Source organism: Haemorhous mexicanus, chromosome 6 (assembly GCF_027477595.1).
Source record: "Haemorhous mexicanus isolate bHaeMex1 chromosome 6, bHaeMex1.pri, whole genome shotgun sequence".
NCBI lineage: Eukaryota > Metazoa > Chordata > Aves > Passeriformes > Fringillidae > Haemorhous > Haemorhous mexicanus.
In genome coordinates, this window is record NC_082346.1 from 16,348,813 (window position 1) to 16,372,125 (window position 23,313).

The 23,313-nt window shown below is 39.6% G+C and overlaps 2 protein-coding genes and 1 long non-coding RNA gene across 6 annotated transcripts in view; 2 read left to right on the top strand and 1 right to left on the bottom strand.

Moving 5' to 3' along the window:
- The window catches only part of USH1C (USH1 protein network component harmonin), a 47,302-nt gene extending 27,495 nt beyond the window's left edge, over positions 1–19,807 (bottom strand). The window contains exons 1-13 of one of the 2 annotated variants that reach the window (XM_059848962.1): positions 19,702–19,807; positions 15,933–16,000; positions 13,750–13,893; positions 13,120–13,258; positions 6,812–6,920; positions 6,691–6,715; positions 5,945–6,002; positions 5,056–5,159; positions 3,777–3,861; positions 3,323–3,382; positions 3,011–3,067; positions 900–1,042; positions 192–257 (exon numbers count right to left, since the gene is read on the bottom strand). In XM_059848962.1, the coding sequence (XP_059704945.1) occupies positions 192–257; positions 900–1,042; positions 3,011–3,067; positions 3,323–3,382; positions 3,777–3,861; positions 5,056–5,159; positions 5,945–6,002; positions 6,691–6,715; positions 6,812–6,920; positions 13,120–13,258; positions 13,750–13,893; positions 15,933–16,000; positions 19,702–19,737 (1,094 nt within the window). In that variant the 5' untranslated portion in view covers positions 19,738–19,807. The remainder of the gene's footprint in view (positions 1–191; positions 258–899; positions 1,043–3,010; positions 3,068–3,322; positions 3,383–3,776; positions 3,862–5,055; positions 5,160–5,944; positions 6,003–6,690; positions 6,716–6,811; positions 6,921–13,119; positions 13,259–13,749; positions 13,894–15,932; positions 16,001–19,701) is intronic. The other variant, XM_059848963.1, reaches the window with a different exon arrangement.
- Positions 19,808–20,055: 248 nt separating this feature from the next.
- On the top strand, positions 20,056–20,913 carry LOC132328337 (uncharacterized). The gene is made up of 2 exons (XR_009486742.1): positions 20,056–20,286; positions 20,472–20,913. It is a non-coding gene; the product is annotated as an uncharacterized LOC132328337 (long non-coding RNA).
- A 2,220-nt stretch (positions 20,914–23,133) lies between these two features.
- Positions 23,134–23,313, top strand: part of OTOG (otogelin) — a 93,401-nt gene continuing 93,221 nt past the window's right edge. For all 3 annotated transcript variants that reach the window (XR_009486861.1, XM_059848964.1, XM_059848965.1), the window contains exon 1: positions 23,134–23,232. Coding sequence is in view for 2 of the 3 variants with exons in the window: in XM_059848964.1 (XP_059704947.1) it covers positions 23,181–23,232 (52 nt within the window). In the remaining variant the exon portion in view is untranslated. The remainder of the gene's footprint in view (positions 23,233–23,313) is intronic.

Genomic DNA, 23,313 nt, shown 5'->3' on the forward strand with positions numbered 1-23,313 from the left:
TTTCAGATCAGTTTCCTATTCTTTATCTGCGATGTACTTACTGATATGGACTGGATCCTACATTTAGCTAAATGGAAATACTACACAATTTTATTTGAAAGCAACATGCAGAATGTTTTCAGCCAGATCTAGTCTAATACACAAGGGACCCTTTTCCAGGTGGCACATTGCCTGTGTAAGGTTTTACTCACTGCTCTATTTCTCTGCGATATCGCTCCTCTTCCTCTGCAGCCTTCTGGGAAATCTCCAGCTTTCTTCTATAATAAGTGGAATTAGGACAACATGATAAAAACAGTATTTTCTGAGTAAGAACCGGAACAAAGTGAGTCAGCATATAGTTAAATTTAAAAACAGTAAATACATTTACATTTGTATTGGGAGAAAATGCTGTTTTAAAAGTCATCTTTAAGACACCAAAGGTTCAGTATGGTTTCCTAGGAACCCTGGGGACATTCCTGACCACAGGGATAATAAGGGCATATCATTTACTTAATTCTTTAAGTCACTACCTACCTCTGAGGCAAGACTATATTGTGTTTTTGTATGAGTTTAAAATTTCTAACTGCCTTGCCAAAAATAAAGCATGAGTGAATAGCGTCAGGAAAATAATGAATATCACACTGAATCATTGGGGTATGACAGTCAGGGAGCAGTGTGACCCTTCTACTCAAGATGGCTTTCAATGCTATCAGCTTTGAAAGCTCAGGATATCAAGAGCATCACAGGACAAACATTTTATGAGCAGAGACTCTGCAAAAGCAAAGCAAACTTAATCTGAGTTGAGAATCTTCTCAACTCTTCTGTGAGAAATATCACAGAAATAATTATATGCTCCTGTCTTCCATGCCCTCTCCAAATCTAAGCTAGATTTTTCAGGCTGTCCTACAGAGAGTTCTCACAATCTCTCTTTCTCTTGCTGCTCTTTGATGATTTTGTTGGTCTCCAGCGCAAGCCGCTTCTGATGCATTAACTCCTGGCGCTCGTGCTCACGGAGACGTGCTTCTCTTTGCCTCTCCTCTTCAGTCATGAACAGCTCCTTGCCCTGCAATCAAAACCACCACTCCCATCAGTTGTGAAAATATCTCATTAATGCAGTTCTTCTTGGAAATAATTCAAACCCAATTACACAGTAGCACATCTGTGGATGCTAACAGTCTGGTCAAATAAACTTTCCCAGGCATTACTCTGGGGGAGCTTGAGAAAGTTTATCTGACTTTCTCTCTGACCAGACTGTCAGCATCCACAGCCCATCTGCCATTTCCCCACATTGCTCTTCCTGAGGAACCCACCCTGGAAGTTCCTCAAAGACCTGACTGCTTGCTCCAAGGAGCTATTCTAGTTTCAGCCTCTCAGTTATTATGTACAGAACACCTCAGACAAGGTTTGCAACTACTGAAGTCAGCAACAACATCACAAGGGTCATGCCAAATTAATGCTCAGTGTGTCACTCAGAAAAAAAATCACAGTGTACTTGAAACCTCACTGAGCAATGAAATGCCAGAGAACAGAACACTAAATGATTCCCAGTGTGAAGACAACTACACAGTTACTGTGTCTTAATGATCTTATGCCTGGCTGCTGCAGAAATGTGTCATCATTCTGGAACCCAAATACAGGGAATGTACATCCCCAAACCACTGTCCAGTATATGTATTTCAGCTGGTTTTATGTATTTCAGCTTGTTCAGTTTATGTGTTTCAGTTGGTTCCTGTTTCATTTGCTTTACAATTCAGACACTAGCACTATTTTCTGCTCAAGAAAGATATTTCCATATTGCTACAGGTAGAACACTTTGATAACATTGATCTTATTTTAATTTCTGAAATTAAAATCCCATGTTCATTAGGAATGTAGGATTTTCCTGTCTCTAAAGTGCAAAGTAGACATCTTGAACAAAACCAGGCATTGAGGAATGTCTTTGCACCATAGTAGGGAAACTGTTTCCTTACACTATCTGTTCTCCAGTCAAAGATGTCTATTGAGAAGATGATGCAAGGTGAAGGAGTGAGGGACAGAGGAGTTCCATAGCAACAATTTGCCCTTTTAAGGATACCACCCCAGTGATGCATGCTGAGGTAGATCTCATACTTTTAAAGTTGTTAACATAACTGGGAGTTGAAACTAAGTCCTTAGGATGTTGAATTCCCAGAGCTTAATCAACTAGCCCAGAGTATTTGTTTAAATAATCTCTACAGTGCCTTTGGACAACTTCATCTTTTGTTACTCTAAGAGTAGATCAAATAAACTATTAATTCCTTAATGTAGCTACACAGTATACATGAGCCCTTAGGAAGCAGCTGAAGTGACTTATTAAATCTTTTTTTCCCTTTTTTAATTCAGTTGCAGAGCAATTAGAAAACATGGTCTTTGATTAGTCTATGGAACTTGATTATCCTCTTGTATACAACCACATACTTTCTATAAGAATGATTAAAGCAGTAAGAACATTAAAACATTTATTGAAAGTCACAATGAAGACAGAGGGAAGATTTAATTAATTTCAGCTGGCTTTAGATTACAGCACGAAGGCTTAGGGTTCTGTTGCACAGAACAGTGGAAATGAAAAACTGAGCAATTTTCAGTGTGTCAATACACTAATGAGATCAGATAAACAGTCACAAAAGGAACTCATTTGGAATAAGACTAAGGCATCAGCTATTCAGGATTAAAAATTATTTGTCTCCAATCCAATTCACCTTTCATGTTTCAGCAGAAGCAGATATCTGTTAGAACAGAAGCTCTCAAACATGAGAGATGATTACAATAAATTTAATTTCCATTCCTTGTCAAGGGAATGATTTTGCATTGGCCCACAGTCATGTTTTATTTGACAATACTTGGTGTGGTATGAAAGAATAACATGCCACTCAAAACTGTGCTGGTTTGACAGAGGTATAGATCTTATACAGAAACACAGCTTTTGTTTATATCCATTTATTTTTACCATTTCTTTACTTACACAGCAATTTCCTGCTTACAAACGTTCTGCTTTTACAAATATACTACTTACAGCGCCTGCTACCACAGAGATTGTCAAAGTACGGCTGCTCTTGAGCACTCTGACAGCCTGCAAATTAACACCAAACAAAAATCAGTGGGAAGGAAGTGATAAAAGGCCAGTATAATGCTAGTTACCAAGGCTGGAATTTCCAGAACTAAATAGAGTAAGAGGTATGCAAATATCCAAAATCCATGTTCAATACATAACCCCTGGGGTTAATAGCTCAGAATCAGAACATACTTTTTGTGGACAGAAAAACAGGGCAGGTGTTTAATAAGCTGACAACTACAAATCCAGGGAGTTAAGAAGACTTGATTTTACCTCTTTGTGATCCACATTAGAAAAGTCCACTCCATTCACCTCAACAATCTGATCACCAACCTAAAGGAATTAATGCAAGTTTTAGTACAGATGCTAAGTTAGTAGATATATTCCATGAACACAGAAAGAAATGTGCTCTCTAACACCCTTCACACAACAATCATGGGCACTGGAAGAGTGCAAGGGAAACAGACTGGAAACCTTTTAGGCTTGCACATACTCCTATACTGGGATCTGCTATTGCCACTGCTTGGGATCAAGCCCTGAGCTTGAAGGAATATTGGTCTGACCCAGGTCACTCATGTTCTTAAAATTTTAGAAAACTTGCTTTGTTTGAAATGTGATCACCAGATATTTCTTTCCCACGGGGAAAAAAATTCCCAGGAATCCTTGGAGTTCTCAATACAAAAGAAGAATTCCTTGTGGTACCTACCTTGGAAGGTGGAAAACTTACCTCTAGGCCCACCTCTGCTGAAAGAGAACCTGGCTTAACATTGCTGATAAAAATGCCTGGTTTTTGTGTTGGACCACTGGAAATACTGAAAATATAAAAAATCACAAACATTAATTGGATAATATTTACAGAATAATATTTATGAGGAATACAGTGTAATACAATGAGTAGTTTTAGTTGTTTCCTTGTAATTTTTTTTTTTTGCTTGAAAAATACTTATGGTATTAAGCAATTCTGAACCAAACACCAAAACTTACCAGGACACACAATGGTTTATCATCCTATTTCCTATTCTCTACAGCACAAAACTGGTTTAAAAGAAAAACCTAAAAGAAAAATATTCAAGCTCCTGTATTTTGCCTTGCATGCTGAAACTTACATGTATGCTGACCTACCCTGCCTAAAGGACTGGGGCACTAATGATATCTGCAAGTGAGCAAGCAACACAATGCAGAATTACTAATTATTCACTGAACTGCAAGATACTGTATGTATAAAACATTGTTATTTTGTTAGGATTATTATTAGAAGCAAGAAGGATGTTTCATCCAGAGGCCAGCATCTAGCTCAGGAACTTTAAGATGCAATCTAAGCTGGGCCTAGATACAGAAACTCTTTTGTAGATTATATATTCAAGGAGTGATGCTGAGCCACCTCTCCAGGTTTGTAAATTATTTTTTAAAAACATTTACATCCTCCAAATTACAGGAGAAAAAAGTCCAGATAATCACAATTATATATTTCTAAATATATAAGAAATCCTACAATATCCTTTCTACTCCAAAACCTCCATAACTAATGCAAAGAGTCCAAGAATCCCAGAATCATATTTCTAAAATATCTTGCAAATTCAAGATTAATTTTAGGAGGTGGATGTATCTTTGTGATGGTGCTCTAGTTCTGAAAAGAGTCAGAGAAGGCAGAGAGCAAACCTGACAGTGGATAGTGCTGGAATTTGCTAGATCACTGAACAGCACTTTTAAGTATTTAAAAATGTAAAAGCATTTAAAAGATCCAATTCCATAACAAGTTGTACTAAGGCCCTTTCAGTCCACTCTTATTTTTAAATTTTAAAGTTTTTTTCTTCCTGACAGAACTTTTAACAAAGGAACTTACACTTTGCCTAAAAATATGTAATATGTGCCACAGATACCCTATTGCCTTCCTGATCCAGCATGGATCTTGATTTTCCTGATATCATATCCAAGAAAGATGGAAATAACTGCCTTGAGTGTCTTCTTTAAAAAACAGTGACATTAAATAAAAAATGTTTACCCACCTGCATCCCATGCCTTTTGTACCAATCAAGCTAATGAAGACTTTCTTCTCTTTATTGTCTCTCCCTCCAGAAGAAGCAAGTCCAGCAACACTGCCCTTTCCTTCCTGCAGAGGGATTAAACAATGCTGCAGATGTTAATTCTGTCTGGAATTCATATCAAGATTACTATAAAATTTCATGTAGTCAGGATGAATCCCAGCCAGCATCAAGATAAGATTCAAGGTCCTATTCAAGGCTCCAAGGTCCTATCCTGCTGGAAATGAAAGGGAGGTAGAGTCATTTCAGTGGAGCTGCATGGCTCAGGTGAAAGACTGAACTTACCTGTTTGCAGAAGATTACTTAAATAGTCAAATTTTGTCTTCATAAATAAGTGGAGGGAAATTAGAGGAAAGTGATATGGAAAAATAATAATTTAGATTATTGTTCCCTGACAAAAGGGTTGGAGAAATAAATGATAAGGCTCACTGTTTAAGTAAGCCTTTCTTCCTGAAAGCAAAAGAACAGTAATTGGGGTGTTTCTTTTCACTTCTGCAACCCTTAGAAGTCACTTGCATTCAAAGTTGTAATTCCTCCACTAATATGCCTAAAATAGGCCAAATAATCTGATAAAGACTTATGCAGTAGAACTACAGCCTGAGAAGTTAATAAGCTCAAGCACAATGAAGAAGCAATTATTGAGTAAAAGCAATTTCATTTGTGTCCTTCCACTTCCTTACCTAATAGCTCTAGAATAATTCCATATCACAAAAGATATTCCTCACAGAATACTTTCAACAAGATATTGTATTATAATGCATACAATAGCTTCTCTGATAAGGTCAGAGGAAAAAGTGCTTCAGAATCATTACAGACTCCCCAGAAGATGTTTAACAAAATATTGATCTCTTACCACAGACTCTGACACAAACTGATCCACATATTGCCATTTAAGGGGTTCATCTGGTGAACTGAAAGGAAAAAATAGTTTAAATAATGGGACAAAATAAATGTCAATGGATTCCAGAAGCTACTTTGGAATGGAGCCTTCTGGTTTGCATCCACAACTTTGGATACCATTCACATTTGGTTTATTTTTCAGCAATTTAAACAGAACATTAAACAAGAGTACAATTATTGGGGCTAGTAAAGGTAGATACATCAATATAAAATTGATAAAGACATCTCAGGTGAAGCAATTTTAGGAAACTCAGAGGAGGACTGTAAAATGAACCGTAACCACTTGAACATCTTACACAAACGGCTATGCAGAGTGACACCTCCTGTCATTAACATTTCTCAAGCATTCCACTTAAAGGCTCAGCTTTTCAACAAAAATTGAAGGACCAAATCAGTCTAAACTCTAAAGCCAACATCAAATGCTACATACACAAAAAAGCAGTGGAGCTCTCTGCTAAGCTAGGCGCATTGATAATTAAATTTCCAGGAGATATCTGTGACAAATGAGGAAATAGAAATTGGTTCATTTAAGTAGGCAACTGGTATAATATCAGATTCATCAAGCAAGACATCTGCCTGTTCATTAAAAAGGATGTGACATTTTAATCAGCATTCACACATTTTCATAATTAAACACAGATTCTTTGGATAGAAGAGGCTGTGTGTAAATGAATCCGTTTTCAAATGAAAAGCCATTACCTTTTGACAGGTATCATGCCAATATCTGAAAAAGAAAAATTCTTTGTTAGGTTTCTGCAGACCACAAGCAATCCATTAATAGCAATCATTGGTGATAGAGGTGACTTTTTGTGTTACTTACGTCTGACTTTGATGGACACGATTTTCTTTGTACGAATGAGGTTGATGACTTCTTCGTGTGTGCATGACGAAATGGAATATCCATTTATGCGCACTATCTCATCCCCAACCTCACCAATGGAAGGGAAAAGAAAAAGTAATTGTGAGTTAACAATTTTAGAAACTTTTAAGATTGAATGCAAGCTGGCAATAATTTTGATGCTCAGGTTAGATCACGTCGATTCATGAACACTTTCTGAATCTCAGGCAATGTCAGATCAGACTTACCTGTATTTGTTTTGAGTTAATACCAAACACCAAAAGAACAAATTAATGGCCAAATAACAATTTTACAAATACTGTCTACTATACATCAGATTTGTAGTCCACAGATTACCTTAATTCTGTTTTAATTCCAATAATTTTGGAGTTATTTTCTTGTTCATGCTTCAGAAGGTAAAGTTTGAAGTTTGCTTTTACCATATGTTTTCTGAGATACCTTCCTTAATATATTTGATCAATAGGAAAGTAAACTTAGTCTTACTATCTTGCCTGATTCTGGATTGAGAAAATGCATTATTTTAAGGGATTTTACCTCTTGGTCTTTATTTGGGGACCCCGCTAACATTTATTGGCAATCCAATGGCAGCACCCCAAGGACATTCCCTGGCAATGTTCAGTTTAAGGGCACTTTCAGTCACTTCTATAAAATTTCAAATCTTATTTATCAAAGTACAATCGAAAAGTTTCTCTTCCTCTAATATAAATCCCCTGGCAATGTTCAATTTAATAGTATAGAATTATGACAGGGCGCTTTCAGTCACTTCTATAAAGTTTCAAATCTTATTTATCAAAGTACAATCGAAAAGTTTCTCTTCCTCTAATAGAAATCCAAATTTGATATGCTGTGATGACTAGAGAGAATTTTCCAAGTTTTTATGAACTCTGCCCAATGATCCTCCTACCCAGCTAGGCTGAGAAGGAGTCAGTGATGAAGATATTGCCTACTTCATTTTAGGTAGTGCCTTTAAATCTGCTCAAGATTACAATGAAAAATGCCAGGTCCTGGCTGGAGCACCATAAGCAAAAACTTTTACTTGATGTGAACCATGTTATGTGGCTGTATGAAAATTAGTGCATGATTTCTTCCATTATCAATGCAGACCAATGCACTGCACAGTAAGATATACAAATGATTACCATGAAATTGCCTTAACAAACCATCAACCGTATCATCTTATACCTCTGATCTCCACAGGGACAAAGCCAAATACTTTGGATCCTTTCCAGTAGCATTTCCTCTGAGCTATTGTGAATATTTGTTGTGAAAAATGTATTTGATGAGACTTTTCTCATTAACAACAACAGCATGGGTTTTTGTTCTCAGTCAATGAAACTTGGGGTGCCTCCTCACAGATGTGTCTGGTTTCATGGCAGCATTATCCCTAGTTAATGATCCCCTAAAATGTTCCATTTAAAGACTCAAGTGTCAAGCTTCCAAATTTCACTTGAGGCTTAAGTTTTCCATGCTGGTATCTGCATTAGGCTGATTTCAAGTTTCAGCAAAGTTAAGAAACTATATTTTTATTCAACAAAATTTAGGTGGAATGCATTATCAAGATAATTTTAAAAAAATCTACAATTACTTTATGAGAGGCTCTGTGCTTTCATTTTATATGAGAGGACTGAGTGAAACTGGAAGTAGAAAGTCCTCAGTATAGCCTGTGTTCTAGAGACTTTAACACACAAAGGGGCTCAATATTGTGTGACAGGACATCAGGGTTGCTATCACCTTCTGCCTTTTTTCATTTTGTAATGATGCCTTGAATCTTCCTACTGTGATCTGGTGAATTGAAAAAAAAAAAAGAAAAAGAGCACAAACACAAAACCAAACAAGCCATCAATCTATCTTTATTTCTTTCACAAGCTTTTCTAATTCTTCTGGGAAGTGTCTCATGCTCTGCAACACTACACAAAACATTAACATGTCTACTATACCAGCATTACTCATGGTCCCACTTTCCACTGAAGCTGATTTTTGTCTGACACAGCACAGCATCAGAAGGCTACAAAAGCAAAGAAAACTGTCCTGCAGAATGGAACATGCTTGCAGAGGCAAAACACACTGTGGTCCCTAGCTCCTGACCAGTGGGACATCCACTCCCTCTGCTGGGCATCCAAAAAAATCTCATCCAGGGCAATGGCCTGCACTCCTAAGAGCTTGACAGATTTTAAAAATGATCTTTAGTAACAGCAGAAATAGGTCAGCAATGAAGGCTTTTGAACATACAGCCTGTGGTAAAATACAGAATCAGAAAAGAAGAACAGATGAGGTCTGCAGTTTACAGTTACATCCCTGACAGCTCTTGCTGCCACTCACTTAACCAGCTGACTGTTCCAAACGTCCAAAACCATCTCCATCCACCCTATCCATCTTCTGTTGATTTTACATATGTGGCAAAGGGGGAGGGTGGGCTTTTTGTTTGGTTTTCTTTGAGTTCAAGATCCCCCCTTTACTCACATCTTCCACATCATGCAGACTGTAACTGAGCATGGAGCTTGGCTTTTCACCAACCTGACTCCTTAAAAGGGTAACCTATCATGCTGTTATGGGCTGCAATGCCTTAACACACAGAAACCCCCAGGTTCAGGGAGTTTGACAGTTTGACAGTGCCATCCTGGGGCTTCTGTACCAGCAGAACTCACATTGTTCTGAGGATATCAGCATTCACTGAGTCAAATCTCTTCTCATCTCCCCAAGAGGCTCTTGCAAAATTATAAATGCACACAAGAGTATATTTTATTTTCCCTCCAGTACTGGAATGAGCTTTTCCCATACAGATATATTTAACACTCTCCTTTACTAGACTGTCATCTTATTTCTGAAACTCAACACTCTTCACTCAACCTAATGACATTTGTATTGATGACAGACAAGGACTGAGGCTGCTTTACAAATAACCCAATCTAGGCTGAACTACAGGAGATATATAGGCATACAGCAAACTGCTTCTCTTTAGGATACTTGAATAACTTTTCCTGAACAATGGTATCTAATATTGGGGTCATTAATAGCTGTTTTCATGTATTTTGTTACTTTTGTACAGGTATCACTGTATACCAAGCTAATGAATCAGAGCTGTAGAGATAAAAGTCAGTGGGACTGAGCAGAGTAGAACAGTAACAATTATTTTGGTATTATATCACAGTTTCCCCTTTCCCTATCCAACAGAGAGATGACAGATTTTTTAGAAAAAAGATGCAAACCTAACTTTTCCCAAGTAAAATGCCTATTATTTCTAACTTTTAACATGAGAAATATAATATTTAGTGCTTCTAGGAAATTGAAGAGCTTCATATAATAACATCAACTGTTTCAAATTTCCCATTTTGTATACTGCTTCCACTTTCATCATTCACACCAATCTCTTTGTATTCAGCAGAATCCTCACACACAAGTATCAAAAAGCAGTGGTGGGGGGAGGGAGAGATGAAGTCCATTTCTAAATGGAAGGACAAAACACTTGTGCCTTTTAGAGAAACTGTAGTCAAAAAAGGGTCAAACCTACAAGTCCCACAGAGAACCTTCATTATTATTTGGTCATTTTAATGTAACTTGGAAAGTGCCTCAAGGAGAAAACAAGCAATTTGAACTGGAAAATTTAAAAGCAGCAGGATGTAAAACTGATGGTATAATAGAAAATCATTATACCTTTCTCAGACTGCATTTTTGGGATTTAAAATGTGTGGAGATTTTGTTAAATAAATCAGGTGGGTGAAATTTCAGAAGCAGTTGGCTTTACTGTGAGACAGCAATTTAGAACAATGGGCTGCCTGTCAGGTCTTGTTATTCAGTGAGGTTCAGAAAGTGCCTAGTGCCACCTATTATTCAGGCACTTTAGGCTGAGCTTTAACACCACGTATCAAAAACCAGAAGCCAGGCAGTTACAGGAGCTGCAAAGCACTATCTGCCATAGGAACTCATATAATCTAACCCTAACAAATTCAGAGTCAGTCTCAAGTATTCTTTCCCCTTACTGTCCCTACTTTGTCAGCTAAACCCTAACAATGTTCTGAGTTGCAACAGAGTTTGTACACTTCAGCCCAAAGATCCTTTACAATCCCCCTCATTGACACCAACATGTCCAGCAACAACCTCAGTTACAGAAAGCAAAGGGGCCTTTTTGTGCACAGATAAAGGGAAAACTGACATCCTAATAAGAGCACAACAGCTGAACATCAGTCCTTATGCAGTGATTGTGTCAAAACGCCGGTGTGAAACAAGCAGAGAAGCAGAGTGCAACACAGCATGAACACCAACGTATTAGAATGGCAATTTAAGGCAGTGGTTAGTAAGTCCTTCATTCATCAGCATCATTAGTGCCTTTCAATATTTTCCAGAAGATTTACAAAAGCCATATAAGTGACTGGTCTCGATTTTTTCTCAAGTTTCTAGCAGATGAGGAAGGAAGCAGAGGGAATCTCTCCTGTTGAGCTCACCACAGCCCAGGAGCAGCTCCCTTGTCTACACTTCCCATTCCTGCTGTGTAATGCAGAGGATGAACTTTTGTAGTGCAAACTGAGATGTCAATGTCCTTTTCTGCAGTTGCCCATTGGCAAATCCCATGCTTAAATTAGGCTGAGAACACACAGAGCACAAGGTTTGTGCTGAGCTATAACACCCTCTCAGTTCAAACTACACACAGAACTTGTGGTTTTGTTCCAAGGAGTTTGTAAAGCATCCCTCTGGATGCACCTGTCATGCATGTCAGTCATGCACCTGTGCAGAGCAGGCTGACAGAAGACAGAACTAATTCAAAGGTGGTTCTGAATGGGATATATAGGTATGAATGCACAAACAGAAGGGCATGCACATGCATGCAAACAGAAAGAGGAACAGTTTAAATTTTACAAAGCTCTCAGCATGAGTGACACAAATAGGGAAACTTAACTTTGACTGCCTTGTTAACAGATATTTATTTTTATTTTTTCCTCTAAGATATTTGTGAGGTAATACTGAAGCATATCTACAAAAACATGCTAGCTTAATTAAACACTTTAATGAATTATGCTAGTCTAATATATTTTGGACTAGTGTTAAACACAATCCTTATCCATCAATACTTACAGCAAATATTCAGACTTGACAAGTTCAAAGTAGTCAGGCATATTAGCCTTTCCAGTCAGAAATTCAGACCTTTAATACACCTTATCAGATTCAAAGTCTGATAGAAAGATGCAGACATCTGGCATAGCAATTTCTCACTTCTCTCTTCCCTAAGCAATGCCACATTGAAAAGAAACCAAACACACAAAACTTCATTATGCAAATTGCATAAGTATTGCAATGTTTCCACACATAATTATTTTTGCCAACCTTATTGGCAAGTTCATGTATCCAAAATTCCATCACAGAAAGTGCAATTCTATGCAGTACAGAGGACACTGGGAATAGTAAAAAATATGTTCTTTCTTTTATTGCATAAACCAAAACCCCCACAATTAATACATAACTTCAAGTGTCACCGACATGTTTTATGAAAAATCCTTTCCTTGGGATTTTTCCCTCCTGAGAAGCTGAGAGGCCTCAGGAACAAACTGTAAACAATTCTTATCTGCTGCTGTGGAATGCACCAGGTGGATCTGTGATTGGTCTCATCTGGTTGTTTCTAATTAATGGCCAATCACAGTTCACCTGTCCAGACTGTCTCAGTCAGAGACAAGCCTTTGTTGTTCATTCCTTTTCTATTCTTAGCCTAGCCTTCTAATGAAATCCTTTCTTCTATTCTTTTAGTATAGTTTTAATATATCATCTATCATAAAATAATAAATCAAGCGTTCTGATACATGGAGTCAACTTTCTCATCTCTTCCCTCATCCTGGGACCCTTATGGACAATACCACATTCAAGAAAACATTTCATTACACAAATGATATCTATGCAAGATGGAATTGACACTTTTAGTATTTATATGTTCTGTTCTACATTTAATCAAAACTTAGCAACTTAAAGCACTCTTCCACAGTCTAGAAATCTTTCTTTCCATCTGCTTACATAGTCATGAAAGACAAGCTTTCCAGAAAAGCCTTTAACCTTCAAAAAATAGCATATCTCAAACAAGAAAAACAAAAAAGGATTACATATCATTAAAAACAGCAAAATGAACATTTTAAATTACTTGATTCACCACTGGTATAATGATTGTTACCATGGCATTGCTTTACAATCTCAGGAATTCTATTAGAAGAGACAAAGAGTGTCTTAGCAAAAGCAATTTCTAAATGTTAAAGAACAATCCTCAGCAGCTAAGATGAATAGAATTTTCATACCTGAAGTCCAGCATTGTCTGCCTGTCCTCCTTTAACTAACTGGGAGATGAAGAGGCCACAGCTGAATTCCACTCCACCTCTTACACTTAATCCAAGCCCTTCAGGATTCAATCGATCCAATCTCACCTCTTTCAGCTTTCTGCAAAAATGAAAAACACTCGAGTGTTCAGCTGCATAACACCTTATCTCCATAATGTTTCATATGAAAGTTAGACATTATTTTTCTCTTATATGATTTAGGCCTAAAAAAGCAAGTTTACTGAAATTTGGATGGATGTGTGTTAACTAAATATATCAAGCTTATTCATATGGAGAGATATTTGCAATCGCTGAAATTGCTTTCAGAAGGTTAGAGCGATGAGATCTTTTTTTTATTATTAAATTCAAAAAAAATGAGAAAACATTGGTTTTGACTCCTTTACCCTGCTTTTACTAGATTAAACTGCTTGGCAAACAATTTAAATACAGTACAGGTAGCTGCACTTCTAGCAAATACAGCAAAAGTAAAACGACTATGCTCAACTCTACGGAGATGAACAATATTTTACTCTGAATTTACCTCAAAACTCATTATTTCTTGTTTTATTTGCATTAGCTGCATTGTTTTGCTGTTGTTCTGCATTGTCTTACCGGGATCGTTTGGGTGTCAGCTGATCGTATTCCACCTGGTGTTTTAATGGGATGAGCGGGCGGATGGCATCGAACAGAGGCAACCTGCTGGGCTCATTAATCACCAGCTTCAGGTCCCCCACAAGCACTGGGAGATTCATAGACCTGCAAAAACACAGTGACAAAACAAACACAGGTAAACAACGCACCAACCAAAAGTTGTACAAGTTTGTATAAGTTGGTGCTCATTTTGTGTAAGTTGTTGTTGTGCACATGGCTTCACTATTTGCATGTCATTTCAAGCTACCAAAAGAGATATTTATGCAGATACTGGTTTGATGAAAGCAAAATAGCCCCTGAGAAAGCAAACCTTCTGTAAATAAAGAATACTTGATCCAAACATGTGAAGTCTTCTATACATTCATTCGATCTTTTAAGGTCATGCACATCACGTTTATAGATGACATCTCCAATTTCATTCTCAGAGTACCCACAAGATTTATGGAACCATTTGAAAATAACTTTCCAGATTAGACATAACTGCCCAATGGATTTTTGTTTCCTTATTAGTTAGGGATCCTTGTAAGTAAATATAGGCTACAAGCTCCTTCCTTTCCTGAACTTTGAGGACTGACAAATTGTTTCAATCCAGGACAAAAAAATAAATAAATAAATAAATAAAAATCACAATATTCAGCAGCTAGAGCAAAGACTTTGTTTAAGTTCCAGTTTTTGTTCAAAATCAAATCTGAAGGGTGATTAACAAATCCACAAAACCTACAGAAGTTAAACAGTTGTAAGCATCTCTTTGATGAGAGCTAAGCAAAGTGGTCTCCTTGAAATTGTCAGCACTGAGATGGTTAAAATCTAAAAAATATACTTTGTTGTGCAGCTGCAGGAGTGGAGGAACAGCTAAGGTTCAGCAGAGCTATTCCTATAAAATATTCAGTTAAACTTTTTCTGCATTATTTACTGTTCCCTTTCTTTAAACTTACATTTCCTGAGATGCAATATTTCTGAGGTGCGGGCATTGAAAATACAGAATATCAGGAATACCCATATGGGATTAGAGGTCAAATACTTCTGGAAGTACTATTCACAGTGAAGCAGAAATTAAGTGCTAACTCCAACAGCAAATGCACATATTTTTGCCCTGGAATATTTCATAATGTATTCCCAAGAAGTGATACATCATCATTATATGTTCACAGAGATATTGAAAATTTTGCCCAAGACATTGCAGTTGTGGAAATTGAAGAAAAGTTGCCATATGCATTGTTAATTTTGTTACTGCAAGAAGATTTTAAATAATTCAGATCTGCTGAACCAACTGGCTTTCCAAACAACAGTCTTTATGAATGGAAAAGCAATTAGACAGACCTGAGTGAAACAGAATCAGATATGCAGCTGAATACCCCCATAACTACAAACATCAGATGGGAACATATACGTTTCACTCAGCTGAGAAGCTTTAAATTACAATATGAATGGAAACAATGTCTTTGTGGACCACTTGTCTATGATTAGTGGAAAATATATTCTCATCTTCTCTGAAAAACAATGGATCATGGGCTGTTGTCATTTGCAATGAAACAAGTCTGAGGCAACTGTGGTTTAAATCAGTTCAGCAAAAGGGTTGGTAATAGGCCTATCACCTTTCCAATTTTTTACCATTGTGTTGTAATAAGCCAGAGTCATTAAACATGCCAAACAAATTCCAAGAGTAGATTTTTCCAGCTTTGCGAGGGATAGTTGCAAAATTTTTATCTGAAAAGTTAGCAAAAAGTCTTTAAAAAGCAATATCAGTGAAAACTTTGTATCAAACAAATAAGCACTATTTGGAAATATAAATGAAGATTATTAACACTCTCTTCCTGTTTCCTAAGAACTAAGTTTTTTCTTAAGTTTTATCACGCAGGAGCCTCCCCATACACACTCCCAGATATTAATCCACCAAACTCTTTTAAAAAACTGCCAAGTCATAAAACCAAAGTCGCTTTATAAGTGATTACAGACATGCTCCTTCTTTGCCTGCAGGTTATGTTGCGAAACCAAAAGATTTCATTAAACAGAATAAAAACCTCTTATTTCAATTACTTTTCTAGTAGCACATAGAAAGACTATTTAAAATCATGAATATTAATTCTTCAAATTGAAAACTATCAGTAAAATTCCACAGCAACATATATAAAGGTAGATCTTACTGGTGGTACATCCGCAGCACGTCATAAAGGTAATCCTTCTCCGCTTCATTGTCAATTAATAGATTGACCTGAAAACCCAAAGACACTATCATTAATCTCTGACTTAACAGCCACAAATGCTGAACATGAGAGACTGTCACAGATTCTTCAGCCACAGAACAAGAGTTGCATCAAAGAAAAATAATTTTTTAAAAGATAAACATGTTTTTGCAACAGAGCATTATCTCACAATGTCACGCTTACAATGAGAGCTCCTAAAATTAGTATGACAACGATTAGACAAGGTGGTGAATCCTGATATATTCTGTATGCTAGATTTCCCCTCAGCAGTAGGATTATTACAGTAATATCATATTTGTCTTACCTGATAATCACTGTACTCTTGAATAAATGTCTTCAGAAACCTTTTTGGCCACTCGTTAATGTAGCACATGCTGTCACAGATAAAACCACCACGCTGAGATACAATCTCTGTGCTGTCGTCCAAACCACGGATTTCAGGAGCTCACTTCTAGCATTATGCAAACTGCTACACCTCTGTTCCTCTTTGCTCCAGCTCTTAACTGATAGAACTTGCTAGTTATTCTTTCCTCCCCCACTAATAGTACCTTTACTTAAACCAGTGTCATATTACTATGCCCGCTCTTGGATAATTACAGTAAATTACAACAAAAGAAAACCAAACCTGAATTCTTACATGAGGAGTTCAATTTATATTCAGTGATAGTGAGACCCCCACTAATCTTACTTGCAGTGAGAGGTCACATCACATCAGTTTTACATCTGGACAAGCCTGATGTTTAGGAAAACAATTTACATCTGACCTAAAGGGTAATATTACTGTGACGTGAAGACTGAGAAACAATTTGCATACTTAAAGAAAGGCCCTTTCTTTCCAGGTTTGCAATGGTTTGTATTATGTTCTAAACTAAATACATGCTTCATATTCCTTTTTGTCCCACTTGGCTCTCTAAAGCCAGCAAGTCTTCACATACCAGTGGTTTTCTATTACTTGTACCTCCTGGCTCTCTAAAGCCAGCAAGACTTCGCATTCAGGTGGTTTTCTGTTACTTGTCTCCTCTGGAAAAAAACACTTTCAAAACACCTAAAGGCCAGAAAGCTACATGCAGGTCAAGACTGCTTTACAGTTATACCAGTGAATACCATTTATTCACAGTGAATTTCAAAGCACATAGCATAAAGTCTGTCTTAAAAGGAAATAAAATGTTTGCAATCTAAACTTCAGCAATGCTGTGCACAGACTCGAGGCAAGGCTAATTGTAAAAGTAAAACTCAAGGTCAAACTAATTCCAGCATTCATTTTTTCACTTCTGTGACAGGTAAAATACTGAGCTCAATGCCCAGTGCTACCTAAGATACTGTACGAGCAGTGTCCCACAAAGAACATTAAATGTTTCAGTGCATCAATCCTACACAGGAAAGGGCAAATCCATCATCTCTTTTTCCTGACAGAGAAAGCAAAGATTAACAACATTCAATTTTTCTCCTGATATGCTTGCAGGTGGATACATCCTCATTTCCTCTCACAAAATGGAGGGCAACATCTAAATTCTGCTATTTCTTCTGACAAAATATTCAGTCTTTCTGTTTGACTCCTGCACTTCTCATCCTAATCAGCAACTTCCTTCTCGTCTGACCAGACCCAACACCCAGGTGATTCCTCATATATTCAGAATGCTACAGCTGGGTTAATCGTTCTGGGCCACTCCTACTAATGGGTCATTCTCCTCCTGCTGCCTCCTCTTCCATCAGTTATCACTGTATCATAGCCACCTGCATCTTGTGCCATTTACCTAATTCTTTAACTCCTTGGGGTAAAGTCTTACTGAAAACATATGCTTTATCTGGACTTATCATCAGCTTCTAAAAGCTGACTCTAATTTCATAAATCCTAAAATATCATCCCCCCACTATCTTAAAAAAAAAAAATTAGCAGTGACATGGTATCACTTGGATCACAGAAGTATTTTAATATTTACTTCTCAAGAAAATAACTGTAGAGTCATGGGATAGGTGATTTCACACCTTTTAAACCAAGGATATTTAAGAAAAAACATCTGGAACAGTCCTGGACAATCGGCTCTTGATGGCCCTGAGCATGGGGGGTTGGGGCAGAGAACCTCCAGGTGTCTCTTCCACCCTCAACCCTTCAGTGGTTATTTAAAGAGTCTTCACAGTACTGTATAATTGATAAACCCAGAATACAAAGAGTTGTTTATGCTCTATTTCTCACTCATACATTGCACTGTTTTTCACAGAAATTAATAAAAAGTCACCACACAATCTGCACCTACATACATAAAAGAAAATGAAGTCTGTCAAGAAGTCTACCCAAGTTTATTCAGTGGAATAGAAGCTGTGGGGAGGAAAAAGCACTTTCTTGGTATGGAAAAAGTTCAGATGACAATAATGCAATATGTTAGCACTATCCCCATCTGCCAGATTTCAAAGAGGAGTATGAAGTCCTGTTTAAGCCACAGAGTAGTGAGCATCTTCACTGGTATGTCACAGAAAAAGTAAGCATCCAAGACTGTGGATACCACAGAGGTCACTAGAAGCCAGATCATACAAAATAAAATAAAAAAAAAAAAGACCTGTTTCAATGTCTTCTAACTCAGATAAAGTTGTCACTGACATCTGCATCCCAGCAGTTTGCAGCAACACTGACAATTCATCTCACATTATCGGGGTGGGGCTTGAATGATTTATGAATTATAGCAGCAATGAAAGGGAGAAGGTTTAAAGTTCAAGACAGTAACCACCCATCTAGAAACCAGAGTCTTTACAGAAATATTGCACAACCCACTGTTGAGTTATACAGTAATAGGGAGCAAGGCTGAAACAATGTGCTACATGGCTACAGTCATCATGATGGAATATCCAGGTCCTTAATGTTCTTGAACTCCAATTTGACATACAGAAGTGTTTTTGCAGTCCCTCTAATTCATCCTAACAATCCTTTGGTTAATGTGTTTATTACCAGGCAGCAGATACTTCTATAAAACATTACATTACTTTGTGGAAATTGCATGTCCTAGCAGATAAAAACAAAACAAAACAAAACAAAACCCCCCCAAAAAACCAGAAAAAAACAAATCAACAACAACTTTCTTCAGCAAACAAAACAACCCCCACAAAACACTACAGAAAAACTTAATCTGAGAGAGTCCTAAACGGCTTGGCAAAAACATCTTTTACACACGTAAACTATTTCCTTGCTCCTTTCCTTAATTAGAGCTTTTTGAGCGTTCTTCGCTCATACAATTTTGCGCTCTGCCGAGCACTTATTTAACCGGATAAATGACAAAACGACAAAATGCCAGGCAGCCAGAGCCTCTCCATGTATCAAGTGCGTTTGCACAAGAGCGCACAACTGAGCCGGGAATGTTAAGGTGGAACCGGAGCGGGCCGAGCCCCGCCGGGTGCTCAGGGCTGAGCGGGCACTGCCAGCGCCTGGACTCCAGCTCCTGCCCCGAGCAGCACCTGCTCCAAAGGGGCCTTAAACAAAACCAAACTGTTCCAAGCCCTGAAAACGCTCGTGCACTGGAGAACGTTCCTCTTCTCTCCCTCTCTTTCTAAGGGCTTTAACACCCATCCCGCCCCTGGAGGCTGCCACCCGTGCTGGTGGCAGGGCAGTGCAAAGTCCCCGAGCTTCTCCCTCCCTGCCCCGCGGCTCACCGGGGCACAGCCGTGCCCGCAGCCTCGGCTCCAGCCGGGGAGGCAGCCCCAGCCGTCCCCGTCGCCTCACCTTGTGCCGGAACTCTCGGGCGACGCGGCGCTCCATGGCGCGGCTGCGGGCGCTGCTCGGGTGCGGGCTCGGCGCGGGTGCGGGCTCGGCGCGGGTGCGGGCTCGGCGCGGGTGCGGGCTCGGCGCGGGTGCGGGCGCTGCGCGGGTGCGGGCGCTGCGCGGGTGCGGGCGCTGCGCGGGTGCGGGCGCTGCTCGGGTGCGGGCGCTGCTCGGGTGCGGGCTCGGCTCGGCTGCGGGCGCTGCGCGGGTGCGGGCGCTGCGCGGGTGCGGGCTCGGCTCGGCTGCGGGCGCTGCGCGGGTGCGGGCGCTGCGCGGGGCGGCTGCGCGGGCGAGGCCGCGCCCCGGGGCGGTGAGAGGAGCGCCCGCCGCCGCCTCCGGCATCCGCGAGATCGCCAGGCACCTCTACCGCCCAGGGTTTGCGGCCTGAACGGCTGAGAAATTAAAAGGAAAATTAACATCCATCCATACACGGCCCCCTGCCCCGCGGTCTGCTACCCGGGCTTTTCCCCGGGCTGGTTTGTGTAGCTGGTTCTTCTCCTCAGACGGCACTCAGCTCCCATGCCAATTTCTCTCCTGTATTCGTAGGTATGCATGCATGTCAGTAACACTAACAGTTAAGGAAAGCACGAAGATGTGAACTTTAAAGCATACTAACCACCAGGTTAAAAACAAAATAACCAAACAGAAAAAAATCTAGGCCCAAAGAAACAGAAAATAATTGCTTCAATAAATTGTTGTACAGCAAATAATCACAATTTCTTTATTTTTAGGTAAGCAGAGTGAAGCTAATGCATCATTATCAAATCAGACTTCCCCCAGCCTTTCCCACAAAGTTGTTGCTTACAAATACAATCTCTGACGTGGCTGCTGTGAGTAACTGCAGAAGAATCAAGCTCGGAGCACCTGAAGAGGAATCTGTTTTGGACTAATCTCTTCCACTATTTTGTCTTCTCCCGCTTTCCCTACTGTGGTTCAAGATCATAGATTTCCTCAGTCAGGAGGGTGGTGAGTGGAGAACACTGGCTCACCCAAGTCTCTTGGTCTCCATGCAGAATCACCTTTAACCACTCAACTCCAGAGAGAGCAGGGTTTACTTAGGGACAGGTAACTTGCCACTCCTTCTTCCTACAAAGTGGAAACTTGTATGAATACAAAGAAAAGCGTGAAAAAAAAAAATCTATGCTGCCATTAAACCCCCTGTGTTCTATTTTATTATTTCTGTGTGATAACTTTTGTAAGCTTTACCGGCTCATTAGAAACTGCTCTTAGCCCTTTCAGATGGTTTTGCTGTGTTGGAACAGTTAAGCCATATGTACACTACCCATTTATCATATCAGGTGCCAGGAATATGAGAGGAGTGCATATTAAGCCTTTGTATACAAATAAATACAATTGTTTTCAGAAAACAATTTTCTCTTAAACTTGCAACCATTAATACATAAATCACTTTTACCTAAGTTCCAGTACCACACAATACCAAAAAGCTAGTCTCTCCACACAGATATAGAATTAAGCACACAGATACAGAATTTCTGCCATGCACATGCAAAACAAAACTGTCTTCTATTTGAAAAGAGAAAGAAGAAGACATAAAAATTTTAAAGCATGCATTTGAACCCATGCATGTTGTGCCTTTAAATTTACATTTAGTCTAGGACAATCGTTGATTATCTATCAATCATTTCTAGAAGGCTTTACAGGAATAGCTCTTATCCAACCTCCAAGTTATGTACATTTGAAAGAAAGTAACTGGTTTTTAGAATAGAGATAAACTTCTCAGGAGTCAGAAACCCTTCCATGTAGTAAACAATCATGGAATGACTTCACTTGGTGATGTGAAAACTGCTCCAAATCATCTTATAAAGGGCAAAGTGCAGAAAGGATGACAAACTTGGTGGGCTGTTATTCTGCTGTTACATGAATTCCTCTACTGTGTGTAAATACAAAGCAAACAAATCCACAAAGCTAACTCATGCTCCAAAACTGGAAGTTGGGTAACCAGTAAATTTATGAGATGGTTCTGAAGTTTTCATTGCTTCAAATGCACCATGTATTAAAAGATGGTACAATTATGACTGTTTAGTATTTTTAGATAATGAAATCTTTCCTAGGAAGAAATAAAATTGTATCTAAATTGGTTCTAAATTAGCTTCAATTCTTGTTTGCTACTTGTGGCACAAAGAGAAAATGAACAAAGTGAGCATCTCATTTAGTAGGCAAAGAAATACATTAAAGTGTGTGTTGTGTAACCCGATCCCTGATGCTTTTATCTACTTTCTCTACTTCCATTAATGTAACTCGGATCAGTGAAAGTGCCCCGAAGGCAAGCACATGCTGCACTCAGAGCAGATATAGGCTGAGGCTAGTACACAGTTCTAAAAATTTGTTTGGGGTTATTTGGAAAAGGCTGTGTCAAGGTTAAAGGATATATTTTATTCCTCACGTTTTTTTCTCTCAAGCACATTCTCCCTCCAACACTTACAGGAGGGAACAGAATTCTCAGTGAAAACATCACTAGTTTTCCATCATTTCATTAGAAATGAAACACAAGAAACACAATCCACAGGGACAAATTACAAAGGCAGAAAAGAGATCTTTTTAATGACTTACTGTTAACAGACTTCCCAAAGCAGTCAGAAAAGGCCCCTTTTTATCTGAGACAGTTTCTCACCTGGTATGAGCAGCTTCTAAAGCTTCTGTCATAAGATATGCAAACCTGAAGAATGATGGGGAGAGAGTCAGCAGCAGATGGGAAAGGGAAAATAACAGGAAAGGAAACAGTGATAGGAGAAGAGAAAAGGGAAGAGACAAAATGGAAGGAAGCAAATTTAATCATAAACGGTGAAAAAAAGAAAGAAAAACCAAGAGGAATAAACACGGAAAAAGTTCCAAAGAGAGCTCCAGAGTGTGAATTTATAGTAAAAAAAAAGTTATCAGAAGCTATGGAAACCACCCCTACACGTTAGCTGCATGCTGCATTCAGTGTATGTCTCACTTATGCCTGTCGTTTTTCAAGTCCTGACACCTTTTTCAGCGGGGTCACTGCTCCGTGCTGAGCACGGACAAGATTTGCCGCTCCGGGCAGGAGCGGGCGGCTCGGGGCCGCGCTCTGTCCGCGCCCATCCGCAGGAGCTGCGGGAGCAGCGCCGGCTCCGCTGGCCGCGCAGCGGGCGCTTAGAGCCGCGGTCCCGGCTGCTGCTGCCGAGACAGCGGCTCACGAACTTCCCAAAACCGCGGAGGGCGGACAAATGGAAGAGAATGTGTGGAGGCGGCGAGGTGAGCGCCGGGCACGGCCAGGGCGGGAGAAGCGATGGCGGGGCCGGGCCCGAGGGCGGTGTCCGGGGTGGGCGCCGGGGCAGGACAGGGCCGGGCCGGGGGCGGGCGGCGGATAAACCCCCCGGCCGCCCCGCCCGGGAGGGTGGGATGAGCTCGGGGCGCAGGTAGCGGCCGGAGCTCTGCGGGAAGCTACTGCCGCCCGCATGGAGACCCGGCTCCTCCTCGGGGCGCTGCTGTGCGCTTGGCTGTCCTCAGGTGAGTGTCCCGCCGGCCGAGGCACCGCACGGCACGGCACGGGAGGGCGGACAGGGCAGTCCTGGCCATCGCTAACCTGCC